The sequence below is a fragment of the Gracilinanus agilis genome, chromosome 1 (assembly GCF_016433145.1).
Source record: "Gracilinanus agilis isolate LMUSP501 chromosome 1, AgileGrace, whole genome shotgun sequence".
Taxonomy (NCBI): Eukaryota; Metazoa; Chordata; class Mammalia; order Didelphimorphia; family Didelphidae; genus Gracilinanus; species Gracilinanus agilis.
The window spans coordinates 526308274-526334045 of NC_058130.1; the positions used below are offsets into that span (position 1 = coordinate 526308274).

General features: G+C 37.6%; 1 protein-coding gene across 6 annotated transcripts in view; it reads left to right on the forward strand.

Annotated features, from left to right (window-relative positions):
* Positions 1-1714: 1714 nt before the first annotated feature.
* Positions 1715-25772, forward strand: part of NOL4 (nucleolar protein 4) — a 436338-nt gene continuing 412280 nt past the window's right edge. For all 6 annotated transcript variants that reach the window (XM_044658027.1, XM_044658025.1, XM_044658028.1 and 3 more), the window contains exon 1: positions 1715-1972. In XM_044658027.1, coding sequence (XP_044513962.1) covers positions 1715-1972 — 258 coding nt within the window. The remainder of the gene's footprint in view (positions 1973-25772) is intronic.

Sequence of the window (25772 nt, forward strand, 5' to 3'; positions counted from 1 at the left end):
CTCTCTCTCTCTCTCTCTCTCTCTCTCTCTCTCTCTCTCTCTCTCACACACACACACACACACACACAGGCTTCATGGGAGAGGGAGGCACTGACCATTTTGCAAGTGCTGGGACAAGACTGCGTTGCTTTGGGTGCAAAGACTCTTCGTCCCCACTTCTTGCTTTCGCTCTGGATACAGAAGACAGGGAAAATACAGGATTTGAATTGGACTAGGTATTTGTGCACTTGTCTGGCAGTCTACTTAGGAAAGCAGCTGAACTGGACGAGTTCATGCCTTTAACAGAGTATAATAAAAGGGGAAAGCTCGCAGCTCCTGCACGAGGAAGATGGGAATTCCCCTGTTTCTACCTCTTTAATAAATGGAATGAAATTTGAATGGAGGAGCCACACATTACATTTGCCTGGGAAAATCGTCCGGCGGAACTAACAATTTGGCTACTTTCATCAGAGGAGGGGGTGTTAATTACGTGACAGGGGGGGAAAAGAAACCAGAAACGGAATGTATGAATCTGAAACTATTGGCCAAGCAAAGGGAGAAAAATCAAGATTTAATTTTAAACAAAGGTTTTCTAGTCTTTTGTATCATAAACTTATTTCAATGTCTTGTGACCAGTTTAGCGGTGACGGTAGGATAAACCAGAGGAGTCCTACATGTGTGCACCATTATTAAACTGGCAGACACACCGACAGCCGCCTTCTTTCATTTGCCAACATCCAACTGGAATTGAAATCTCTTTTTCGTCCAATAGTTGATCATGTACAAACTATATATGAATATCAATGTATGAATAGCTTATATCCTGGGGTTTAACTAGTAGAACATAAATGTGGAGCTACAATTCAGTCCAGTTGAATATGAGGAGCTTAAATTTCATGGCATTTTTTTAAAAAAGAAAGAATTCTGTTACTGTGAAGCAAAATCTGATAGGTTTATAAAATGACAGGTAAGAACTTTCTCTCCTCTTAGCACCTTAACGCCCAAAGCAGTGAGCGCAGAGGAGAGGCAGGACCCTGGAAAGGGGTGAGCTCAAGCGACCAATTGGCCCTCCAGTGTTTGCAACCAGGATAGAAGCTGCTTTAGGGAGAAGATCAGTCCTCTAGGACAATCGAGAGAGAAAAAAGCCCTTCGAGGTTTGAGGAGGGCAGGCTTTTTTTTTTTTTCTTTTTTCTTTTTTTTTTTTTAAACCTGCGCTATCCGGGATGGGACCTGGAGGAGGGATGTTATCCTAGGCCTGAATACAAGTAAATATTTTGCATTTTTAGTAAACCAAGCTATTGCTTTTAGTTATTTTAAACCAAACCCCTCTGGGCTAGATGCTGTTGGAGGCGTTGGGATGGTCCTGGCTGAACAATATTAAAAAGACTGATCACGTAGAAGGATAAGAAAAGCTTCAGAGACCCCCGCTTTTCCCTCTTCTGTGAGCCGGTGCAATTAAAAATGAACAAGAGACTTGGTAGATCTCGGCACTGATTGCTCCCCACCCTCCCCCCTTCCCTGACCCGGACCCTCTCCTCCCTCCCCCACCCCAGCCCCCTAAAGCCGGGATCTGATTGCAAGCCGGGACCTCCTCTTGTTCCACATTGTGGTAGTGGATGCATTTTTCATGAGCACTAGGTGAACAGGTGCAAAGTACATTTGGAAAATCCAGGCGGCCCATTTCGGTGGCGTGGCGTGGCGTGGAGGGTGGTATCCGGCTATCTCCGAGGGGATCATGGAGAGCGACCGGGACATGTACCGTCAGTTTCAGGACTGGTGCCTCCGGACTTACGGAGACTCCGGAAAGACCAAGACAGTGACCCGTAAAAAATACGACCGGATCGTCCAGCTCTTGAACGGCTCCGAGTCGAGCTCCACGGATAATGCCAAATTTAAATTCTGGGTCAAATCGAAAGGTTTCCAGCTCGGCCACTCGGACGAGGTCAATGGTGGAGGTGGCAAGCAAGTGCTCTTCGTGCCGGTCAAAACCACGGTTAGTGAAGTCCCTGCCTTCCTCTCGCATTTGTCCGCCGAACGACCCACCAAGGCAGCCCGGAGGGGAAGGGGGAAGCCACAGTTGGCTCATTTCTTTCCCTCTCTCCCACCCCCACCCTTCCACCTGCCCGCCCCCTAGTCATCCCCATATCGCATTTGCCAGGCACGTTTCTTCCCACAGTTAAGTCTTTGTGGTCCTTTATTGCACAGCCCTAATGCACTTCCAGTCCCCTCCCTTCCCTTTCCCCGCACCCTCCTCTGCTGTTTCTCTCCGGGCAGGAGAGGGCTTTGAGGATAGGGGGTGGGCTATTGTCCCGTCTCCTCAGCTGCCCGTCTGGCGTGTGTCCTGCCCGCCACATAAAGGCCACATCCTCATCCCACCGCCGCCGCCACCCGGTTTGATAACGTACGATTCTGATCGATAGTGTACTGTGTCTCCTTATTGGCACAAAGCCCGAGTGTGGCGCTGGTCGTTGATTTGGGGGTTTCCCCAGGATATCAGGTTTTATTGTTAGACCACAGCCTGGGAGACGCGGGGCAGCAGGCAGGCACGCACGCCTGGATTATTGCGATGACTGGTTAGATTTTAGATATGCGGATGTGTTCGCTCCCCCTCCACAAATAAAGAAGCAGTTAGAGGATGATCAACAAAGAGAGAGACGGGCTCTAAGCGTGATCAAATGCTGTATTTATTGCTTACTCTTTCTGGGATTGCTCGAGTCTCTCACAGCTATGAAGCTTGCTTTAAGCACAGTCGCTGGGAACCACTAGCATTGCCAGCTTTGGGAGACCTGAGCCTGGAAAGCTAGTCCTGGTTCTTTCTCATAGCAGAAGAGCTATAATGTTGGGTAGCAGCAGGAGCACCAGAATTTCCTATTTAAGAAGATGGGAACTATGGGCCACAAGTAGGTTTGCATATATCAAATTAATAATGCTTCTCTTTCTCCATCATGCCACGGTAGGTAGTCTCTTGATTTGGGGGATGACAGAAGGTAACACATCATTCATCTTTGCATTTATACCTTGACTTTCTGGTTTCTTAAAGCATCCTTATTTACTACTAGCAGTTCATTGTTTACAATATCCCTAGAGTATGCAAAAGAGGATACTTCTTGGGAGTTACTCTACCTTAACCAGGATAGAGGAAAATAAAAATATTTGAATGTAGTTTTTTCAAGGTATCAGTGAGAAGGCTGTTTTACATTGGAAAACAATTCTCTCTATTTAAATAAAATGGTTTTGGGGTGGATGTATTTTATAGGTGTTTGGCACTAGGAAAATGGGAAATGGAAGTAAATGACATAAACTAAGTCTAGAAAGAGTACTGTTTTATTTGGTGTATCTCTAATAAGTCAGACCTTTCCTTTATCCCCGCCCTCCACTGATTGATGTAGACAATATTTATAGAACTGAGGTGAATATTCAAATGATCTGTATATACTTCAGAAATAATAGAATGAATATCAACAGTTTTTTCCACTTTATGAAATCATAATTTTAAGAACTGGAAATCTGTTTAAAAAATTAGCTGCTAAAAGAAATTATAATTTATAAGCAATGGACTTATTTCTCATTTGGACATTAATAGACTAGCTAAAGACAATCAAAAATGTAATCCATTTTTTTAAAAAAGGTACTTAGTAAAGACAAAAAAATTTCCTTTTGACTAGAATGAGATACTTTTAGGGAAAATCTGTGATGCCAGAAACTTTTTCTTCCTTTCTTCTAGGGAAAACTTATTTCCTTCTGTTGATCTATCAAATTGCTTCCACCTATGTGTAAATTGCGTGAGCTGATTATCCTTTGAATCTGGTCATTTAAACATATTTATACATAATCCCAAATTTACCATCAAAATCATGTGAATTTGTAACATGAAAGTGAATGCCAAACGTTGCCTCCTTAGAGACCCCTTTACCAAGGACCCACTGAGGTTGAGTTGGCATGGCACAGTTAAAGATTATTACAGAGATTATTCTAGAGCTCATGATAAGTGAGTTCAATGTGTTTTTCCTTAAAAACAAAACACATTTGGAAGTTTTGGAGTAAAAGCCATCAAACTTTCAGGAGATGAGAAAACAATGGTTTTTGTCTAGAGCTAAAAAGCTCTGCTTCCCATTCAAGACTGAATCAAAATGTTGAAGAGGTTTATAATTCATGAACAACCCTACTGCTCTGTAGTGGTTTGTGAAATTTGTATGCTGCCGTTGTCCCAGAAATGTAAGCCCCCTCTGCTTATAGAAACAGCCCACTTCCAAATCAAAGTTTTTTTTTTCTTAAATCTCCATAAAGTAGGCTTTCTTATACCATTTGTCTCCTCATTTATGAAAATTATCTTCTTTAAAATCCCCATTGGTTGTTTTCAGTAGATGGAGTACACTCATTCATTGGGAGGAAACAATCACTAGTTTGACTCTAGACATATCAATTAAAAAAAAAAAAAAAGGTAGATACCCTCCAAGTCCAGTTTCAAGAATGATTCTAAGCTACTGGAGGCGTTCAGGTTTGTTGCTCAGTTTTGCTGTCAGCCAGAGAGATTTGCTCCTGACCGTGCAGTAATCCACTGCTGCTGGTAATTAGACATCATTACTGCAGCGTTAAAGGAAAAGAGAGAAGGGGAGAGGACAGGCTGGGGCTAATTAACTACTTGATTCTAATGAAAGAAAGAGAGAGTGATAGCAACTGGGAGGTTGCACAGACTAGACATATAACATAGACTTAATTGAAGCAAGGATTAACTTGTAGTCTTATAGTAAAAGACTTGGTCTTATTTTTTATTTTTCATACATGCTATATAGTAGATTTTAGAATAGATGTCTTAAGCCTAATTTTTACTGGCTACAAAATCACAATATTAACAAATATTTGCTGATCACAGGGCATTTAAAAAACTAAAAACACTAGGAAGAGATCAGATACTGATATTCAGATCACTCTGTGGTCTGGGAGACATACTCTTGGTCACCAAGCAACAACATCCTGCCAAACAGCCATTTTAGGTCCAGAATCGGACAACAACACATATGTAGTGAAATATTTGGGCCTGAAGTTCAGAGAATATTCCATTCTATTTTGAATTACCACTATTATTTGCCCATGTTCTTTGGTCTAGAACAGGATGCCCTGCATTGGAAATGATGCCCAACTTGGACTTTTTTAGAGATGAAAAACTGAGGAATAAACCAAATGGATGACATTAAATAGTACAAAGTTTTCTTTTCTTTTCTTTTCTTTTTTTTGTTTTTATCAGTGGTACGCATCACTTGGTCTTACTATAGCAGGAGAGTTTTCTCCTTTCATAGTCTTCATTCTGGTTTCTTTGGATTTTCTTATCTAGTTGGTCCCTTTTATCTAGTTTTCTGACAACATGTGCCTGTGACATCATAATTCCCTCTTACCCTATCCAGAATTTTATCCCATATTTTAGAAAAGAAACTTAGGTATCTGCCACAAAACATTCAAAGTTCTGGGCTAGGAATAAGGTTAATATATTCTAAATATTTCTTTTAAAAGGCAGGCTATTTCAGAAGACTGGAAAGCAAAGTAAATCTATGTTTTGTTTTTGCAACATGGAAAATGGCAGGGTGGAATTCCTGCAAGATACAGGGTCAAGCCTCATGTTGCAGTTTTTTTTTAATTTATTCAGAGACAAATACAAGAGCTGTAATCTAAACTGAGTGATGAAGTAATGTGAAGACTACTCTTTTTTATATAAATCTGTAAGAACAGACATCCAAGTCTAAATTGTTGCTTTTTCTCAAAATTGCATCCTCTTATATTTATTCCACTTGAGAACATAAAAGAAAAAATTTATCTTTAGTTACAACTTTAAAAAATAATGATTTATTCATTTCTGCAATCTGTAAGCCCCAGATTTCTATTGTTCTGTTGTGTATACTATGAGCTGATTACTGTACAATCATTAGGGTGAATATTCATGTAGCAGTTTAGAAACTGTTATAGGATTTTTGAGTTCCTTAGCAGTGGATTTGCTTATATATCCCTCTATATGCTTGTCTTGATTCACTCCCTTTGTGTGAAGGAAATAAACTGTTTAAGCACTCCTACATATGATGTATATGTTTCTACTGGGCAAAGAATCATGCCTGGGGAACATGGCTATGCATTCCTCTATATGGATGGGGCCTTGGTCTAGACATAGTAGGGCAAGGTCCCAGAGAAGATAATGGAAGCCTTGGGAGACACCTGATTTCTATGATTTCAAATGGTCATGAAAAAGGGGGGAAAATTGCCTTGATGTGAGACCAGTTTTTTTTTTTCCCTTCACAATCACTCATGAATGTTGACAACCAATTACCAAGTGAGTCTCCTCCTCTTTCATGTACAGGTCTGACTAGCATGAGGAATATTGAGGGAGAGATAAACTCTGTCCAGAAGTGTGCTTGGAGAACCACTTTCCTAAACAAAAAGACAAGAGCAAAAAGAGAAAATAGATGGCTAAGTATTTAAGGGTTCTTTCTAAATTTTTACACCAATTTATCAATATAAGATTTCTGCCCTCTGTAGATTTTCAACCTCTTTTTCTTTTAAGCCCTTCTGCCTTAGAATCAATACTTGGTATCAGTTCCAAAGCAGAAGAGCTGTTAGGGCTGCACATTTGGAGTTAATTGACTTGCCCAGGATCTCACATCTAGGAAGTATCTGAGACCACATTTGAACCCAGGATTTCCTATTGCCAGACCTGGCTCTTCATCCACAGAACCACCCAGATGCCACAAATCCTTACCATCTTCTTAGCAATTTCAAAGAAATGGAGAATTTTTCAGTTACCACACCTTTCTTCTAATATGATCTCTTTGCTTAAGACACACCTCTAGTCACCAAGAAAAGAGCATGTGAGAAGGTTTCCCATTATATCCTGCTCATGGTATTGCAGCAGCATAGGCAGAGGGGAATGACATAAAGGGGAAATATTTTGAAGGTAATTATAGGATTTTCAGAAATTGAAACCTTGTGCCATGACTTATAAGAAAAGTCCAGATATTGTAATGGGCTAATGGACTCCCAAGGATTGAAGGAATTGGTGGGATCACATGTTATCTATTCTCTTCATTTATCAGATGAGATCTAAAATATGAAATGACTTACCTAAGGTCACACAGCTAATGTGGGAGTACTGGGACTAGATTAACTTGTTCAGTCCTTTTTCCCATTAGTAAGAATCGTACAGTCTGGGCTTGCTAACATAATTCTCTTAAGACTTTTTTTTGTTGAATAGTTGAGATAAATACATCCAATATATCTTGTTACTTTTCATTTCAAGATGTTCATGTTAGTGAACAGAATCTATGGGGACAAACAAATGCTTCTAATAGCATTAGAATGGATAGGTTTGTATACATTTTAATTCCTTACTGCCCTTTGATTTTTGTGTCTTATATGGTTCACATGCTTATAATTGTGTTATTGGCATTCAGCCATCATAAAATAAGTATAGCCATGTAAGCCACAAAAGATACAAAAATCAAAACGGAATAAGAAATGAAAATACAGATGAATTATTTTTATATACATTAGTTAAGATCAAGCATTAATGGCACAATAACTTATATTAAACATGGAAATCAGGGTGTTTTAGAGTTTAATCTGAGTATTAAAAATATGACATAAAAGAGTGGAAAAATAAAGAGTACAACAGAACTCTTTGGTTTCAATGACCATATGTGTTGTTTGAGGAAAAAAAAAGGATACATAGAAATGACTGTCATAAAGGGATTTAAAATGAATCATTAAAGATCTAATTAGATAGATAGCATCCTCTCCACATTAAGAGCATTGGCAGAAGGCCCTTAGCATATGGGGTAAAATGTGTTGAACTTGTGGAAGGATATGGACAAGCATTATGTATGTTGGTCAGGTATGGAGGTTATAATATGCATTTCTAAGGGGTTTACTCACACAGAAGATCCATGGGGATATGGGAATATTTTCTAATGATTAGATGGCCAGTGATTAGAATTCTGGACTTGAAGTCTGGAAGACTTGAGTCCAAGCTCTGCCTCAGATACTTAACTCTGTGATCCTAGATAAGCCACTTAATCTCTTTCAGCCTTAGTTTACTCTTCTGTAAAGTGGAGATAACGATAGCATCTATCCCACTGAGTTTGTCCTGAAAAATCAGGTAACATATAAAATGCTTTACAAAGCTTAAATTATTACATAAAGGCCAGTAGTTCTCATTATTTTTGTGCACAATTAGGTTCAGAATACTCAGTTCCTATTTACATTACTTATGATAAAGTTGGATTCTGCACTTATTAGCTGTGTGACCCTGAGTAAGTCACTTAACCTCTATGTACATCAGTTTTCTCAATTGCAAAATGATGAAATTGGATGCAGTGACTTCTAAGTTCCCTTCCTAAACTCTAAATCGATGAGCCTTAGGCTCATAAGCCTATGATGCTAAGATCTATGATACTTTATGAAAAATAAGGAGTCAGTTTACCAAAATAAGGAATTTATATCTTATCACATAAAAAATAACTCCTGAACATTCCAAAAAGTCCATGGGAACTGGATATGTAGGAGACACATCTACACTGCAAGCACTTTTGTGAGTGGATAAAATTTTAGAAATTCAAATGTATATTTCTATCCTCAATGTCTGACTGATGACAAACATTTTGAGGATAGGAATGTTTATTTCAAACAGCGTAATGGTTTTGAAAAACAGCTTCAAGGCAACATTCTAAATCTTTTCAAAGGTCAGTTACTGATTAGTCTTCTCTATTTTATTCTTTATTCGTTTTTTGATTGTTAATACTTTCAGAACCTTAATAGTCATGAATAGTTAGTCTTAAAATCATGTGTACAGGTAGAGCAGATCAAATCTTCCCCTCTTTCTCTTTCCTTCTCTCTACCCCCTCTCCAAAATCATTGATGATGGAATATATCTAATTCAATATTTCAATCAATCTATGATCTCTTCTGCTATGGATACCACTTACATTAGTATAAATAACAATTTATACTACCTTCTTGTGTCCAAAAATAGCTTGAGATCATTGACATCATTTAAAAGAGACCTGTATATATTTTCATAAATCTTTCTGCTTTCACATGACTGCCTCATTTGCCTCTGTACTGTAATGGGGAAAATAGGAAACTTAAAATAATCCCCTATCCCCAGTATTTTCTTTTTCAGCACTTTATGTTCAAATTGAAGTGGCAATTTCTTGCCAACTGCACTCCTACCTGAAATGTGCTCCCCTGCTCATACTTTCACACATAGCAATTGTACTCATCCTTCAATGCCTTAACTCCAGCTCCAATTATGAAGGCTGCCCCAGTTCTCCTAACTGTGAGTTTTTCCTCCTCTAAAATCTCATGTCATTCTGCTTACATTCTGCTTATATCTCTTTTGCATGGTGATTATATTCTAGTTTTATCGTAGTTACTCGTATGCCTGATATATATTCTTAATTAGAAGTTCTTTGAATTCAGGCACCTATTAAGCAACTCCTATGTAGAAGGGATCATGCTAGGTGCTACTTAGATATCTATGTATTTGGAGTTTTGCATATATTAGGAGTTCAAGTGTTTTATGAATGAATGAAAAAATGAGTAAATAGAATGAATGAAAACATGAATGAATTATTGGTAACTTACTAAAACAGATTATTTTATTCGATTCTCTGAGATCTTCAAATTCCTTCTGTAATCTTCTGAGACTTTGGTAATAAAAGACCAATTTAGAGATTAATGAATCACATTTTTCCCATAGGGTTTTTTTTTCCTTTTTACATATGCACTCACAATTTCCTCCTTTATTCTTGTCTTTCAGGAGGACATGGCCCTTTTCCTTGCTAAAGTAAACCACTCTTCAATCATTTTTGATACTCTTTCCATCTTCCCCAAATTGCCCCTGCTCCCTATCATCCCACTTTCCTATTTCCCCATCTACTAGCTCCTTCCTTGTTGCTTACTAACACTCATCTTTCTCATCCATCTTTAAACTCTCATTTGATTTTATCATCCCTGTTACTATCCTATCTCCCTATCATTTCCTTTTTCTCCTAGATTTTTTTTTTGGTGGGAGGGTAGGGGTTAGCTAAAATACTTGAGAATTTAATCTATACCAAGAGCCTTCACTTCTCTTCCTCTCACTGTCTTCTAAGTCGTCTGTAGTCCAGTTTTCAATGTTCTCATTCAACTGAATCTCCTTTCTCTAGTTACCAGTATTCTTAGCTGTCAAACCTAATGGTTTCTTTCCCAATCCTGCTCCTTCTTGGATTTTTTGCAGCCTTTGATGCTGTCATTCTTCCTCTTTAGGATTTGTCTCCTCTTTAGGTTTATGTGACACCGCTCACTTCTGGGTTTCTCTTACCCATGTGGCTGCTGCTTCTCAGGTTCCTTTACCAGTGTCTCATCTAGGCTGTGCTTATCAACCCTAGATTGCCTCTGGGGTCAAATACAAAATCCTCTGTTTGGCATTCAAAGTCTTTAATAATGTAGTCCCCAACTACCTTTCCAGTCTTCTTACTTTTTATTTCTTGCCATTTAGTCTTTGATCCAGTCCTCATGGCTATTCCAAAAACATATACTCCATTTCTTGGCTCTGATTTTTACAATGCAATCTATTTCAAGGAAAGAATTTCTTTGGCATCCCCCTTTCTGGGAAATAGCAGGGTAGAAATCAACTTATAAATGCTCCTAGGCTGACTTTGAGTCAATCTCTTCTAATTTTTGTAGATATTAGAAATTTCAGAGTTATTTTTCCCCTCCTAAGTTGAGTTTATTTATTTATTTATTTGCTTACTTGCTTATTTTGCTTTGCTCTTTTTCTTTGCAGCCAAGATTTCTACAATGGGCTCTTATATCATGCTCTCAAGAAATTTAATCAAGTACCCAGCTGTCATAACTGTTCTTGTAGTGGGGAAATTTTCAAGTGTTTAGGAGAGGAAGAAAAAAGCCGGGGATTTGGGGAATTGACTCAGAGATCAGGTTCAAGAACGTCAGACGATCCTTGATATTTATAGGAATAAAGAAGATGGTGCTTTATAGGAATAGCTCTGGTACCTGACATTTATTCCCATGTTCCCTTTTCTTAGAACAAATATTCACTGACCAGGCACTTTATTATCTGTTTTTTACTCTTCTGTGTGGAGGTAGTGGCCATTTGAAAAAAATGTTATTTTTTTTTCTAGGGAGAAGTGATTAGTTTCCAAAAAGTAATGACCAATCTGTTACTTATACCTCACTATAACCAAGAGCAGCAACTGCCAGATGGTTGGCTGGACATAGGAGTTTAGTCTGTGGCCCTGGTGCAAAGCTTTCTGGCATACACAGGGCTCTCATTCACAGCCTAGGAGTTATTAGTACCATGCCATAACCCACGCATCTCATTGGTCAATGCTCTTAACTTTCTATCATGGGGATTTTCCTAAATGTCAGGTGTGGGTCACAGTTCTCTTAGCTGGCTCTAGTTGCAGTTCAACAAAGCTTCACTAATGAAATGTCATGAAAAAGGGGTACCATGTTATTGCTACTTCTTGTCGTATAATGTACAAAAAAACTATTACATCAAAACAATAAATTGTTAGTGTTTTAAGTTCATCTAATTAAAAATTAGTGTGAATTGATCCAGGACTGGGCAGAAATTTACCATTAGTCATGAAAAGTGGGTAAAGTTGCTAAAGTAAATGAGATTCAAGACAATGTGCTTAAATTTTAAAGCTCTTAATTTCTTCTATTTGCATACAAACAATCCATACACTCATTACAAATGGCCATCTCCTATTCATTAATGCAGATATTATTCTATCATGGAATGCTCTGTAAACATCTAGCTTGAGTTCCCGAGTGGATGGGCACATAAACAATTTCAGTAATTCGAACTAGCCAACCACATTTATCACATTATATAAGAGGAGCACTGTGCTGGAGACGAAGGAGTGCTGGGATTGGTATCAGAAGACACCTGGTTTCAAATTCTGCCTCAGGTACAAACAAGCTGTGTGAGTGCAATTCACAGCTTCCCTGAATCTTAGTTGCCTCCTCCATAAACAGGGACAAGAATGCCAAAGCTACTGCTGCTTAAGGTTGTTAGCATCAAGTGACACGATACATGGAAAGCACTTTGCAAATCTTAAACCGCTAGAAAAAATTGTGATTAAGCCTTAAAGTCGGGAAAATTGGGAAATGATAGCTCTTTGAATGAATCCACCTTGCTTGATATAATAGATGGATTTTTCAAAAAGCTACATATAGATATATTTTGAGCAGTTAAAATATTTTCAGCGTAGTAAGTGAAGCAAACTCATTTAATGAATTTCTAGAGTGAATCATTTATGAATTATATAAAAATATATAAATTAACACACATTTATATAAATAAAATAAATAAAAGTATATAGTTTTATAAAAATATTAATTTCCCTTAATTTTGTAGATTATAACGATTGATTATTTTAGATAAGGAAACTCTTATCCCTCAGTCCTGCTCTACTGATTGACTCAGTATCATCTAAGTAATAGGATAAGCATTAAGAGATGATATTTATGCCTGCAGTTGTAAACATACATGCTCTTTTTTTATTGTTATTTTCTTGCTTTCAGCAGTATGAGATAAGCACGATGGTCCATAAATAAAGAAAACTTTTTCTAGAGTGAATCATTTATAAAGTAGTATATAATTTTACAAAAATATCAATTTCTCTTAATTTTGTAGGTTGTAATGATTGATTATTTTAGATAAGGAAACTCTTATCCCTCAGTCCTGCTCTACTGATTGACTTAATATCATCTAATTAATAGGATAAGTACCAAGAGATGATATTTATGCCTGAAGTTGTGAAAATGCAACATGATTTTTTTTCTTTTTTGCTTTCAGCAGCACAAGATAAACAGGATGGCCCATAAAAATAGAAAACTTTTTCTGGACAGTCTCTCTCCCAAAAAGCAAGTTAGGAATTTCCCTTTTTTGTTACTGAAGAAAGAATTTTTTTTAAAAGCATGTTTTTCCAAATTCTAAAATTAAAATGTCTTTTATTACAAATTCTGGTCGTTTGTCCATTTTTAACTCACTAGTAGTTATCACAAATTTTTTCTTTTACATTTTAACTTTTGTTCCCTTTATTATGCTGACAAGGGCACAATTACATCAAAATGCTACATTGGAGGATAGAGAGGGACAGGAAAGGAGGAACTATGAAAGAAACGATGGCTTCGAATTCTAATTTTTCAGGAAGCTTGGAATAAGATAGATCTAATTTCTCATGACACAAAGAGACAATCAAGCTTCTTTTGCATATCAAAGGGACTTTCAAGTCTAAAGAGGAAACTGAGTAATATCTCCTATGATCCTAGCTTTAGAAGTAAATTTTGAAATATCAAGTTATGCCTTCATACATGTATAAAATCTTTAGAATTCTCTTGGAAAAGAAACTTACTTGAAAAATTAATTTTGATGTTTGAAAACAAAAGTATAACATCTTTTATCTTTTCAGGCTTCTTATAAGTAACTTCCCTTTACAACTCTACCTCTAGGCTTAGCCATTGTTCTCTATGGACAATATTCAGTCTACCCTCCCTTCATGCCTTTTTACTGGCTTTCTCTGGTTCCTAGAGTGTTCTCCCTCTTCACCTCAGACTTAGAATCCCTGGTTTTCTTCAAGACTCCTTTCAAGCACCACATTGAGGAGAGACCTTTCTCATTTCCTCTGTTACTTGTGATTTAAAGATCTCTCTATCTGTCTATCTATAGCATATGTTTATACATGCATTAATAGATATAGATATAGGCAACTAGATGGTACAGTAGAGAAGAGTACCAGGCCTGAAGTCAGGTAGACTCATTTTCCTGAATTCAAACCTGGCTTCAGTCACTTGCTATATGATCAATGGCAAGTCACTTAACTCTGTTTGCCTCAGTTTCCCATCTATAAAATGAACTGGAGAAGGAAATGGCAAATAAGTCCAGTACCTTTTCAAGAAAACCCTAGATGGAGTCATCAAGAGTCATAATACTAATGAAATGACTGAACAACTTACATATATTTGTATAAAATATATTCGTGCACATATGGTCATTCCCGATAGAATGTAAGGTTCTCCTAATAATAGACTTACCAAATTTAGTATTGTCATTTTGAATTGTCATTTCAGTCATGTTTGACTTTTCATGACCCCTTTTGAAGTTTTCTTGGTAAAGATACTAGAGTGTTTTGCCATTTCCTTCTCCAGCTCATTTTACAGATGAGGAAACTGAGACAACAAAATCTGTCCCTCAGGACAGAGACTTTCTCCCCTTTTTCATTTGCAAGCTTAGCATAGTGCCTGGCACATAACAAGCACTTGTTGATTTTTTTTTCAAAAGCTAAGTTGTCATAGAGCTCATTAGAGTTTTAAAGGTTAATGATAATAGGCAGTGGTTTCTCCTGCTCATAATCTAATTGAATAACAAGGTATGATGTGAACTTGCGCTGTGTATATGACTATCAATCTATTTGGAAATTTTCTATCTCTCGAAAATTGCTGTGGGTTTCCTTTCCTCCCATGAAGGATCAGTGGCATTCTCTGGGAAATAGGTATGAATGAAATGAATGAATAGGATAGGAGCTAGATCTGTCATTTCATTGGTATGGCATATTCCCAGGTAGAGAAAGTCTCTCTACAAAGGTAGGTATGTACTTTTTATTCTTAGAGTGTTGCCTAGAGCACTGAGAATTTAAATGATTTGCCTAGGGACACAGAATAGTATATGTCAGAGATAAGACTTGAACCTAACTCCTCAGGTCTCCTATGCTGACTCTTAACCATTCAGTACTCCAGCAAACTTCTATGAATTAACAAATGAAGTGAGTGAAAAAAGCCTTTGTAAAAGAGAGAAAATCCATGCTCTCAAAAAGTTAGACATGTGAAGAAGTAGTAGCTTGTGAAAGGCATTTTGGAGAAGTCATAAGGATAGTTATAGAATTAAGAGTACATTCAATTGACCCATCCTCTCCAGAAGCAATGGTAGAATCGATCTGATTATAGTACTCAGAATAAAGAAGTGGAGGGGAGGGGAGGAGAGGGTCATGTGCACACAGTAGTTGGGTGGAAACTGACCTGGATGAAGAAAAATGGTTTAGTAGTCTGAGATCTTTCCAATTTGGACAGTGCAGTAGCAGCAGCAGGATGGAAGGAAAGAGAATGGTTTCCATTAAGGAGTCCTGTGGTGATACATTAGCATTAGGGTGAAGATGGGAAACTTTGGAATTATATCTACAGTCAGAGGCTGAATATTGCCTTTTCCAGTACCTTTCACTTCAGAAGGAAAGGAACAATCAAAGAAAAATAGATCAGTTGAATCAGACAATGAGTAATAGCATTTAATACCCAAGGAATCATTGTAAATGATAACTCACAGGTCCATGATGATCATCTTTTGCATATTTCCATGGATATATTTTGAAAAAAAGATTCTGAATGTAACTGATATTCCATTTGACTAGGTTATTTTAGAAAGGAGATGTCTCATTGGTCTGTAATATTGATGAGAAGAAAATAAGGACAGTAATATAAATTGACTGACATCAAGTGTCATTGATAGCAAGAATTAAAATTTTTAAAAATTACTAGTATATTTTTAAAAATCACTTTCATTACCTTTCCTGTCTTTTTATGCCTTACTCCCTGTGATATATTCAAAAATCCAATGATATCAGCCTCCTTGTTTATCCTCACACACAACACTCCATTTCCCAACTTAAAGGGTTTTCACTGGCTGTTCCCTAAGCCCTGAACTTTTTCTCCCTTTTCCTTGGCTCCTTTCAAATGTCAGCTAACCTCTTATCTTCTACAAAAAGCCTTTTCCAGTCTTCCTTATTCTTCCTGTGTTCCCCCAGAAACTATCTCTGGCTTAGCTCCTTGTAATGCAGGTTTTATGCAAGATCTCTTGCATTTGCAAAATTACCCTAGGCAATCATGTTAGTTAGGAGAATGGAACTTTGGCACAGCAGGTGCCTGTCCCAAGACCTGACAGTTTGAGCTGGGACTATCCTGGGGGTTCTGATTTCCTTGACCTCACCCAGACACCCAGCTACCCCTGGACTTCCCTTGGGGACCCCGGGTTGAGGGAGGTGGATCGTGGGTAGTAAATTAGATTATGTCAGCCTAGCAACAGGGACACCCCTAAACCAAATCATCAACCTCATCTGTCTAGCTGGTAGATCACTTAATATCAGGGGAGTGGAAATTATCCCTGGCTGAGGGGCTGGTTCCCTCAGCCTGATCTTACTTTCTAGGTCCTTTGCCAACACTGGCCAGTCACCCTTAGCAACAGCTTCTCCAGACCCTAAACCAGGGGTTGGCAACATATGGCTCTTGAGCCATATCTGGCTCTTTTGAGGGCCAGATATGGCTCTTTCTATAGGAGCCATAAAGTCAATTTTTTTTCTAGGCGCTGTTACAGGAGCGCACTGTGAGCACTGTACGGCTCTCATGAAATTACATTTTAAAAAATGTGGCGTTTATGGCTCTCATGGCCAAAAAGGTTGCTGACCCTCTTTCCTCAGTTTTCCCTCCGGTGTTTAAATAAACCCTTAGCCTGAAACTGTGAGCTCCTGTAGTTATTTATAACATCATCCTGGACTAAGGGGCTGAGGAGAGGGAAGAATAGCAGCCACTTGACTCCAAAGGAAGTACAGGGCAAGCATCCATTTTGTCCAGGAAGTGTGTGTGCCTCACTTCCTGTTGAGTTCTCCTTTCACTCCAGCAGGGAGGGGCTCCACACTCTCCACCTTAAAGGAGCCTATAGATAGCAGGGAGACTGACTGGGCATCACAGCCCAGGCTACACATCCCTGACTGTGTAGCTACAGTAGTTACAGGCTCCCTGGCCCAGGTGACTCACTTGTATCACCAACTCCCCTGTTATCAGCCACTTTACCCCCTTATTATATCATATACATCCTTTTTGAATATCACTACTTACATCTTCTCTCTCCCTTTAGACTCTAAGCTCCTTGAGAGCAGGGACTGCTTTTCGCCTTTCTTTGTATCTTTGAGAATTAGTACAGAAGGCTATAGACATGCATTGCCAGACAACAAGAAACAATTGAAGATGAAAGAGGGAGAAAATTAACAGTGACAATTACAACAATAACAAACGTTCACATAGTGTCTTAGCGAAACAGATTGGTAGAGACAGAAGGAGGGATGAAAAGTGAAGTAAGGGAATGGAGTGAAGGAGAAAATAATGGGAAAAGGAAGTGGATCTAGGAAAAGAATGGTGTGAATCTAGTGACTAGAAAGGAGGGGGGAAAATGTTATCTTTTTTTCCGTCAAAATATCTTATTTTGTGGTAAAGCAAAGTGTTGAAAATTATGATCACAAGAGAAACTTGAAGAGTGTTTTAAAAATCAGGATGAAGAAGGTGGAAAAGTGAAGACATTAGATTTTTTGAATGTGGAATAAGGAGAAGTGTGATGACAGATGCTAAAAACACAAATTTTGTTATAGTCAAGCTCTAAACCTGAGAATTTGATAGCTGGTCCATATTAGTGAATAGTTTTTGAATCGGAAGGGACAGCTAAATGGTGCAGTATATAAAGAGTGCTGGCCCTGGAGTCAGGAAGACTCTTCCTGAGTTCAAATCTGTCCTCAGATTTTGTTGTCTCAGTTTCCTCATCTGTAAAATGAGCTGGAGAAGGAAATGGCAAAACACTCTAGTATCTTTACCAAGAAAACTTCAAAAGGGGTCATGAAAAGTCAAACATGACTGAAATGACAATTCAAAATGACAATACTAAATTTGGTAAGTCTTTTATTAGGAGAGATGACTAGTCTCTTTCTGGGGGAATTATTTGAGATAGAATAATTAGTTAATAATGATGATTCATTTTAATTTACAGATATAAAGTGATTTCTAAACCTATGATATCCTCATTGTAAGGCAACTTACTTAAATATTTAGAGCCTTGAGAAGTTACATGACTTGTTCAAGGTCACACAGCTAGGATGATGTTAGAAGCAAGATTTGTGCTCACACCTTCCAGACTTCAAGATTTGCCTTCTACTACTCCCTCTTTACCATTTCTAGTAAAAATTATAATAATGATGGACAATAAAAATATTATTTGGAATCATGAATGATCAAACTCAACATTTGTAATAAATTGGGTTTCATTATCACCTATGAATAATTTTCTAATTAAGCTCTAAATTGTGAGAATCATGAAGATCATATGAATTTCAGTTAGTGGACACTTAGATCCTTTTGAGATCTGGGAGGTCATAGATGGTTGAATTACTATAACAGACACATTTCAGAGATAAAAAATCTTTGAATTATTATTATAGATACGTTTCAAAATCATTTTAAAGCATACTCATTTCACACAGAAATGATTAATTTTGGAAATTTGAGGAATGTGAATCTACCCTGTCATGTGTAATGCCTGAATCTACATAAACAAAAATGCAGTATTTTATTTTATGCCTTCTCTCATTTTCCTATTAGACTAAAAGCTCCTCAAAAGCAAGAATTGTCTTTGGCCTTTCTTTAAATATCCCCAGTTTTGAACACAGTACTTGTCACACAGTAAAAATTTAATAAATACTAGGTCCTTAACTAGAGAAGTGATTTTTTTTTAAATTATATGTCCCTGAATAAATAATTCTGGGAGAACCAAATTAAGTAGTCATTCAATCTTCATCTTCTTTTAAAAAGCAATGCATAAATGCCTACATACGGTACATCTTCTTACTAGTTCTTTGACTAGGGAAGTATTTTTTTATCATATGTCTTTGAATAGGTAAATATGGGAAAACTAAAGTGAGTAGTTATTCAGTCTTCAATTGTTTTCATTAAAAAATGATGCATAAATGTCTATGTAAGCTACCTCCTCTTACTCTGCTCCATCAAGGTTGGGAAATCAGGAGCTCATATTTTGGATTTCTCATATCCTTTAGGAAGAAACAATGAGAAAAGAGCCAAAAGGTTAGGACTAAAGGATGTAAGGAAAAACAGACATGGGAGTTTTTCTAGGACAGAGAATGGTGGGCAAAGAAAAAAAATTAATGACCATTCCAATGATAGGGCCATAAAACCTTGGCTTTTTCTTAAAAGAAGAAGCAAGTTCAAAATGAAAATGTGAAGTAGGATAATCTGGGGAAATGACCAGAGCTGAGCAGTTGGCAGCTAAATAAAACAGTTGGAGAAGGGATCACTATCCTGAATCTATCTCTACCTCATTTATCCTCCTGTTCCAACTGCCCTTGCCTCCTGTCCCTATCCCAAACTTTTACCTTTTAAGAGGCCACGAATGGAAAAACATAAAGAGGATGTTATGTGCATCCAGAAACTCCTAAATTAGAGAGTATACATATACCCTAGGTAAGAGATAACCTGGGTTAGGGAGGAGCAATAAGCATGTGTTCACCTTATGTAGTTTGTTATTTTATTATACTTGATTTGCTTCTATGGATATGAATATAACCATGCTTGTGAATTTGACTCTACTGTTCATGTTCATGTGATTGAAGTCCATTAAAATGGTAACCTATGGGGAGAAGGGAAGAGTTTTCTTAGTGGATGGAGACTCAATAAAAATTATAATTAGATACACTGAGAATGACCATATCCTCACTTAATAAAAATACTGCCACCCCTCAGAAAGGGTAGAAGTAAGGATAAAAGTTTCTCCAGACTCCAAAAAACAATGGAAAGTTTTGTGTTGGTACATTGGATGGAATGTATAACCATTTGGACAAGAATAAAACTTATTCCATCTCAGCCTTCAATTTCACATACATCAGCCAGTTATTCCACAAGCATTTATTAAATGCCATGCATAGTGTTAAGTGTGGAGAATACAAACACAAGCAAAAAGAAAGACAGCCTCTGCCCTTAAGGGGTTTACATTCTAATGAGGGAAGACAACACTTAAAAGGGAGCTGAAAAGAGTGAGGAGATGTACTTGGACAAAGTTTGTGTAGTCTGAAGAATGAGGAATAGATGGAGGTTCTTGGAAGAACTAAACAGCAGGAGAAGGTGCCCATAAGAACACATCCAGGAGGCTGTTGAAGTATGATGTATTCTGGAGAATCAAAAATGACTGTTCGGAGGTACTTCCCCAGTGGAAGTTGCTGGAAAAACTCATCCATAGAAGAAGAAGCCCCCAAGAGCAGAGACTGAAGGCAGCTAAGGCATGGTGGCCATGTTCACTAATGGTTAAAAACTATTTCAATCATTTAAACATCTGGGCCTTCATCAATGGGGATATTCCTTCCAGCAATGGAGATTTATGTTCTAGTGCAGCGTTGGTAAACCTTTTAGAGATTGCATGCCCAAACTACACCTTCAAGTCGCCTGTGAGGGCTAGCACCCCACTCTCCATATTACCCCCAGAGAGCAGAGGGAGGAAGAGCTTGCATTGGTCTGCTGGACAGAGGGATGGAGCAGGCAAAAAATGTACTCAGGCTCAATGGAAAGGGGAAGAAGAACAGCCCTCTTGTTGCCATTTCTTCACCAACCAGGCTTTAGTGGATGAATTAGTGAATTCTTGTGGCCTAAAGAAAGCTACTGGACTGTGAGGTGGCAAATTGGATAGAGTGCTGGACTTGGAATCAAGAAAACTTGAGTTCAAATCTGGTCTCACTCTGTGCCACCCAGGCAAGTTACTTCACTCTGTTTGCATCAGTTTCCTCATCTGTAAAATGAGCCAAAGATAGAATTGGCAAACTATTCCAGTATCTTTGCCAAGAAAACCCCAAATGGAATCATGAAGAGTAGGACCCAATTGAACAACAACAATAATAATATATTGCTGACTTTTAGTGAGCTTATAGCCTATTAAATACTTTTCCATATGAACTATTATCTATCCATCTTTTACTTAACCTGTACTTGGATAGATGATGATCTCTTTGAACCCTTATTCTCTCACCCTTCATTTGCTTATGTGATTGTAAGGTTGTAGTTTGCCCTTGAATATCATTTCTGAAAGCTTGATTGTTCCCTTCATAGATCCTGATCAAAGATGCCCTTGATGAATGAATACATCATTCACATAAAATACACTTTAGACTTACTTTTATAGATCTGTGATCTCATCACTGTGAATAGTCCCTCCAATCATGCAATTTACAGTCTAGTTATGTCTGCTTGTCCTGTATGACTTTTGCTCCTGCCTTTTCATAAAACCTGCCACAGGGGAGTCACCCAAAATGCCACAGGGCTTCCTTTAATTCTCTTGATGTTAAATGAATGTCAATATAGCAAACAGGCTAGACCCATACCTAAGAACTCTGGCACCTGAAACCATTTCAGTTGAGTTAAAGAGCATAACTTCTCCTGCATGTAGTTGCACTAGATTGGAGACAGAGGTCATGAGAATTGAGATTGAACAATTTTGAGACCAGGAGATTTTATGGAAACAGAGGTTGGAATGGAGAAGTCCATTAAAAGATGCTAATAAGCTTAACTTATTGGAGACAAAAAAATAGTGACCTGCAGATCCATCAGTGATAGCAATAGCAATCTGTACAAGATGGAGTAAAATTTAAAGGAGGAGTGGTTACTTAATAATGCTGATGCAACATGTATTCTCTGCCCTTCTTGTCTCTCTCCAATCAGGAAGGCTAAACCACCCATTGGGGTTTAAGGTATCATAAGGGGTTTGTGGAAGGGACTTTGGAGGTCATATAGTTTATTTTACAGGTGAGGAAACTGAAGCCTAGAAAAGCAAAGTAACCCAAGTTTACTCAGCTACTATGTGGCAGAAATAGGATTTGAACTCATGTCCTCTGATTTTAAAAGCAGGGATTTATTCACTGCAGCAAAAGAAAGGAACGTTTTCTTAGGGCACAGTGGAAAGGGAAGACAAAGGAAGATCATGTCTTGGGGAAGGCTAAGGCTATTTTCTGAGTGAATGGATTCAGTGTTCTCAGTAGTGATCTTGATTTGTCTGTCTTCTAGCCGATTCCACACTGATTCCAGTCTCTTGGGTATGGAGTGGGGTAGGTCTCCTTGGGAATGGAGTAAAGAAAGCAGGACATATATTCCACATGGCTATAGAAGGAAGGCAGCCCCAGGGAGGGATATGATAGCTTTAGGAGCAGGGAGAGGGAGTGATAGGGCAGCTGGTATTTGAAGGGTGATAGGAAACATGAGGATGTTGGCATGTGGAGTACATCTCCAGGTGCCATGTGCTAGTTCTAGCTCTATTGCAGGATAGCCCTTAACTAATCCTTGTTCTCATTATGAAATGACTAGCCTGTGTTTTTTCTAGTCATATATTTCTTTGATGCCATTCCTTATGCCATTTATACAGTGTAATTATTCATTTGTAATACATTGCATACTCTTCATATATACTGTATGACTTAATTGCTTTTTGAGTGATCTTTAACTTTGCTTCCTCAAGAACCATAGCATTTCCTGACTCACAGCAATATAACATCACAAGAAAAATATTGGTTTTTAAAAAATGTGTTTTATTTCAAGAAGGTTAGGGTTATTTAACAAGAAAATCTGTATAATTTCCCCAAGGTAATCTAACCCTTTCTCCTCTGATCCTGGCCATAGTTTGTCATCCATACTGATGAACAGGCTTTACGTTGTACATCTTTCCAAGAATATTTTATGATTTTGACACATGTATGACATATCCTAATTGGAAAAGAACCCTTAAGGCAGTTCATTGTTCTACCAAATCAATTTTTTTAAACCCTTGTACTTCGGTGTATTGTCTCATAGGTGGAAGATTGGTAAGGGTGGGCAATGGGGGTCAAGTGACTTGCCCAAGGTCACACAGCTGGGAAGTGGCTGAGGCCGGGTTTGAACCTAGGACCTCCCGTCTCTAGGCCTGACTCTCACTCCACTGAGCTACCCAGCTGCCCCCTTCAATTGTTTTTTTTAAAAAGTATTCAAACATATATAACATCATAGTAGAGTAAAATCTTATATTCTTTCACCCTTCAGTCAATTATTTGACTATTAAGTTGTAGGTTTATACATATTACTATTTATGAAAGCCTCCATGTTCTGTTCTTATATTATATTCAAGGATACCTTTGATGGGTGCATATATTATTCATTGTAGAGATTGTTAGGTAGACATAGGGGTTAGCCAGATTTTACAGTTTATTTCCATTCATTTTATCTTACCAGATTTTCTCAATTCTTCTGGCCTATCAATATTTTGGAAGGATTCTTATAAATCCAGAATGAACCATTTAGATCATAAGTTCTCAAGCATCTCTTGTCTCAGAATCTCTTATTATACACTTAAAAATCATTGAGAACCCAAGGAGTTTTTGTTTGTGTGGGTTATAGTTATTGATTATTTTCTTATTGAAAAGGAACTATCTTAGCATTATTGTAAAACTAGTTTTGATCTTGTGAATCCCCTGAAAAGGTCTCGGGGTCCTTGGGGTCCCTGGACCTCATTTTGAAAGCTATTGCTCTTGACTAGTGAGAAAAGTGCCTCCTTCCAGAAAGAGGCAAAGCTAGGGAACAGAGAACCATAGAGATAGAGATCTGGTCCTAGAACCATAAAGAATGGACTACTTTACTGAATGAGCATTCTGTACTACACTATAATCACATCCAGGTTCTACATTACTATTCAGCAACCACTTCATACTGTCACAAAACCACGCCAAGCCACACTAGATCACCAGTGTTAGGAGAAGAAATATTTCTTTAAATCCTGAGGTTTAATTAACAGTTATATCCAGTTGTGTTTGCCTCATATAGCTGGCTGAGATAAAAATAGTTAATTAATTGATTAGCAGCTTAACAATCACATTTCAGTAGTCTCAATTGTAGTTCATCTAGATCTGGTGGCTTGAGGCCCTTGAGGATAATTTATTTATTGGACTTCAATTCCCTACTAACTCCTTTTCTCCCTATATGTCCAAATGTAAAGATCATTCTCTTTGATAATAAAAACTGAAATAAAATAGGAGTTGAGTAGCTCTACCTTTACTTTCTGGTCTGAGAGTGAACTTCTCCCTTTCCTTTTCTTTACTTCAATCATAGCTTTAAAAAGATATTTTTTGTCGTCATTTATTTCAAATTTTAATTTATTTGGGGTTTTTTCCATTCCTTGTTTTATTCTTATGGTATTATATTACTCTTTGTATAAGTTCTCATGAACCAGGACTTACTGCCAAGTTCTTTTTGTGACTTTTAAAAATATGATGAGTTCTCTTTGAAGCCATACCCTAATATGACTCTTTACAGAAACCCCTTTTCCTTCTCACTGGAATAATGTTTTTATATATGCATAATTCCATCTTTGAAAGCCTCAGGATTGTTGAGACATCTTCTGTAATGTCTTATGCCAGGGAAACCTGTTTTTCTTTCCCTGAATTCTGCCCTTCTAGCATTCAATTCAACATTTTCTTTTTATTAAATGCCTTTCATGTGAGAAATAGTATAGTTTTGTGGAAAATATATCAGGCTTGTAGTCAGGGGACTTGGTGTCATATCCTTCTGAAGACACTTAATAGACCTTGAACAAGTCACTTAGCCTCTCTGAGTCTCAGTTTATTCATTGGTAAAATGGGGAAGACAATATTTGCATTATCTATGTCATTATGCTGCTTCTATAGTTGCAAGTTGTCATTCCCATGAGGATAATAATGATGATGGTGGTGGAGATGATGATGATAATCATGATTTGCAAAACACTGTACTAGGCACTAGGGATATGAAGATGGAAAGGGACAGAATTTGTGCTCTTAAAATTCTAATGGAGAACCGCTAAGACACAGGCACAAATATGCATGATATAAGGAAGAATATGATAGAAGCAAAAGAGAGCCAAAGGTCTATGAGAAATTTGAGAAGGATAAAATCAGCTTAATCTAAGAGATTAAGTAAGGAAGTACAAGGAAGACTTCACCATGTATCCCTACCCCTCACCCAAACCAAATATCACAAACTCTAACATGGTATAGTCACTATATTCACTTCTTCCCAAGGTTCTAATTATTTCTGCTTCAGTCACCAGTCCCTCCTTTTTGATCAAAATCAAGTTTGAATAAGATTTCCCCTTGTTGTTTACTACCCTAAGAAGAAAGAATTTGATCAAAAAGGAAAGTTAAGAATTTCTGATTATATGCTCTGGCTGAGATTTCCAGCAGATCTCTAAATGGACTTAACTCCTTGATCTTAACCATATTTCCAGCTTTGTAATCTGCTTGCAGAGTTCATTATCTATTACCTCCTACAGCATGGTTGTTTTGTAATATAATAACAATGCAATATGGTTTCCATTTCTCTTTCTAATATTCATTTAAATGTTTTATGCTTTGCTTCCCTAATTCCACTCCTACTATGGACACAGGGGTTTCATGTATTTAAATATATATATGTATATACATATATATATAAATCTATTAAATATATTAAATTTAAAATATATATATATACTATACTGGTATTGCGGTAGCGAAATGGAGCAGTGGATAGAGAGTTAGGTCTAAACTGAGGAAGACATCTTCCTAAGTTCAAATCTGGCCTCAAAAACTTACTGTGTGACTCTGAAAAAGTCACTTAACCCTGTTTGCCTCAGTTTCCTCATCTGTAAAATGATCTGGGGAAGAAAATGGCAAAGTACTCCGATATCTTTGCTGAGAATACCCCAGAGTCACAAAGGGTCAGACACAAATGAAATAACTAAACAACAACACACCACTACTTTGACCTAGTTTGTTCTTTTGAAATAAGGTATATTCTTTCATTGCTATATTTCAGTCAGCTGATGCTCTGTTTTTGTATGATGGCATCCCTAAAAATCTCAAATAGTTTTGTCAAAAAATACAAAATCTGACTGACACTCC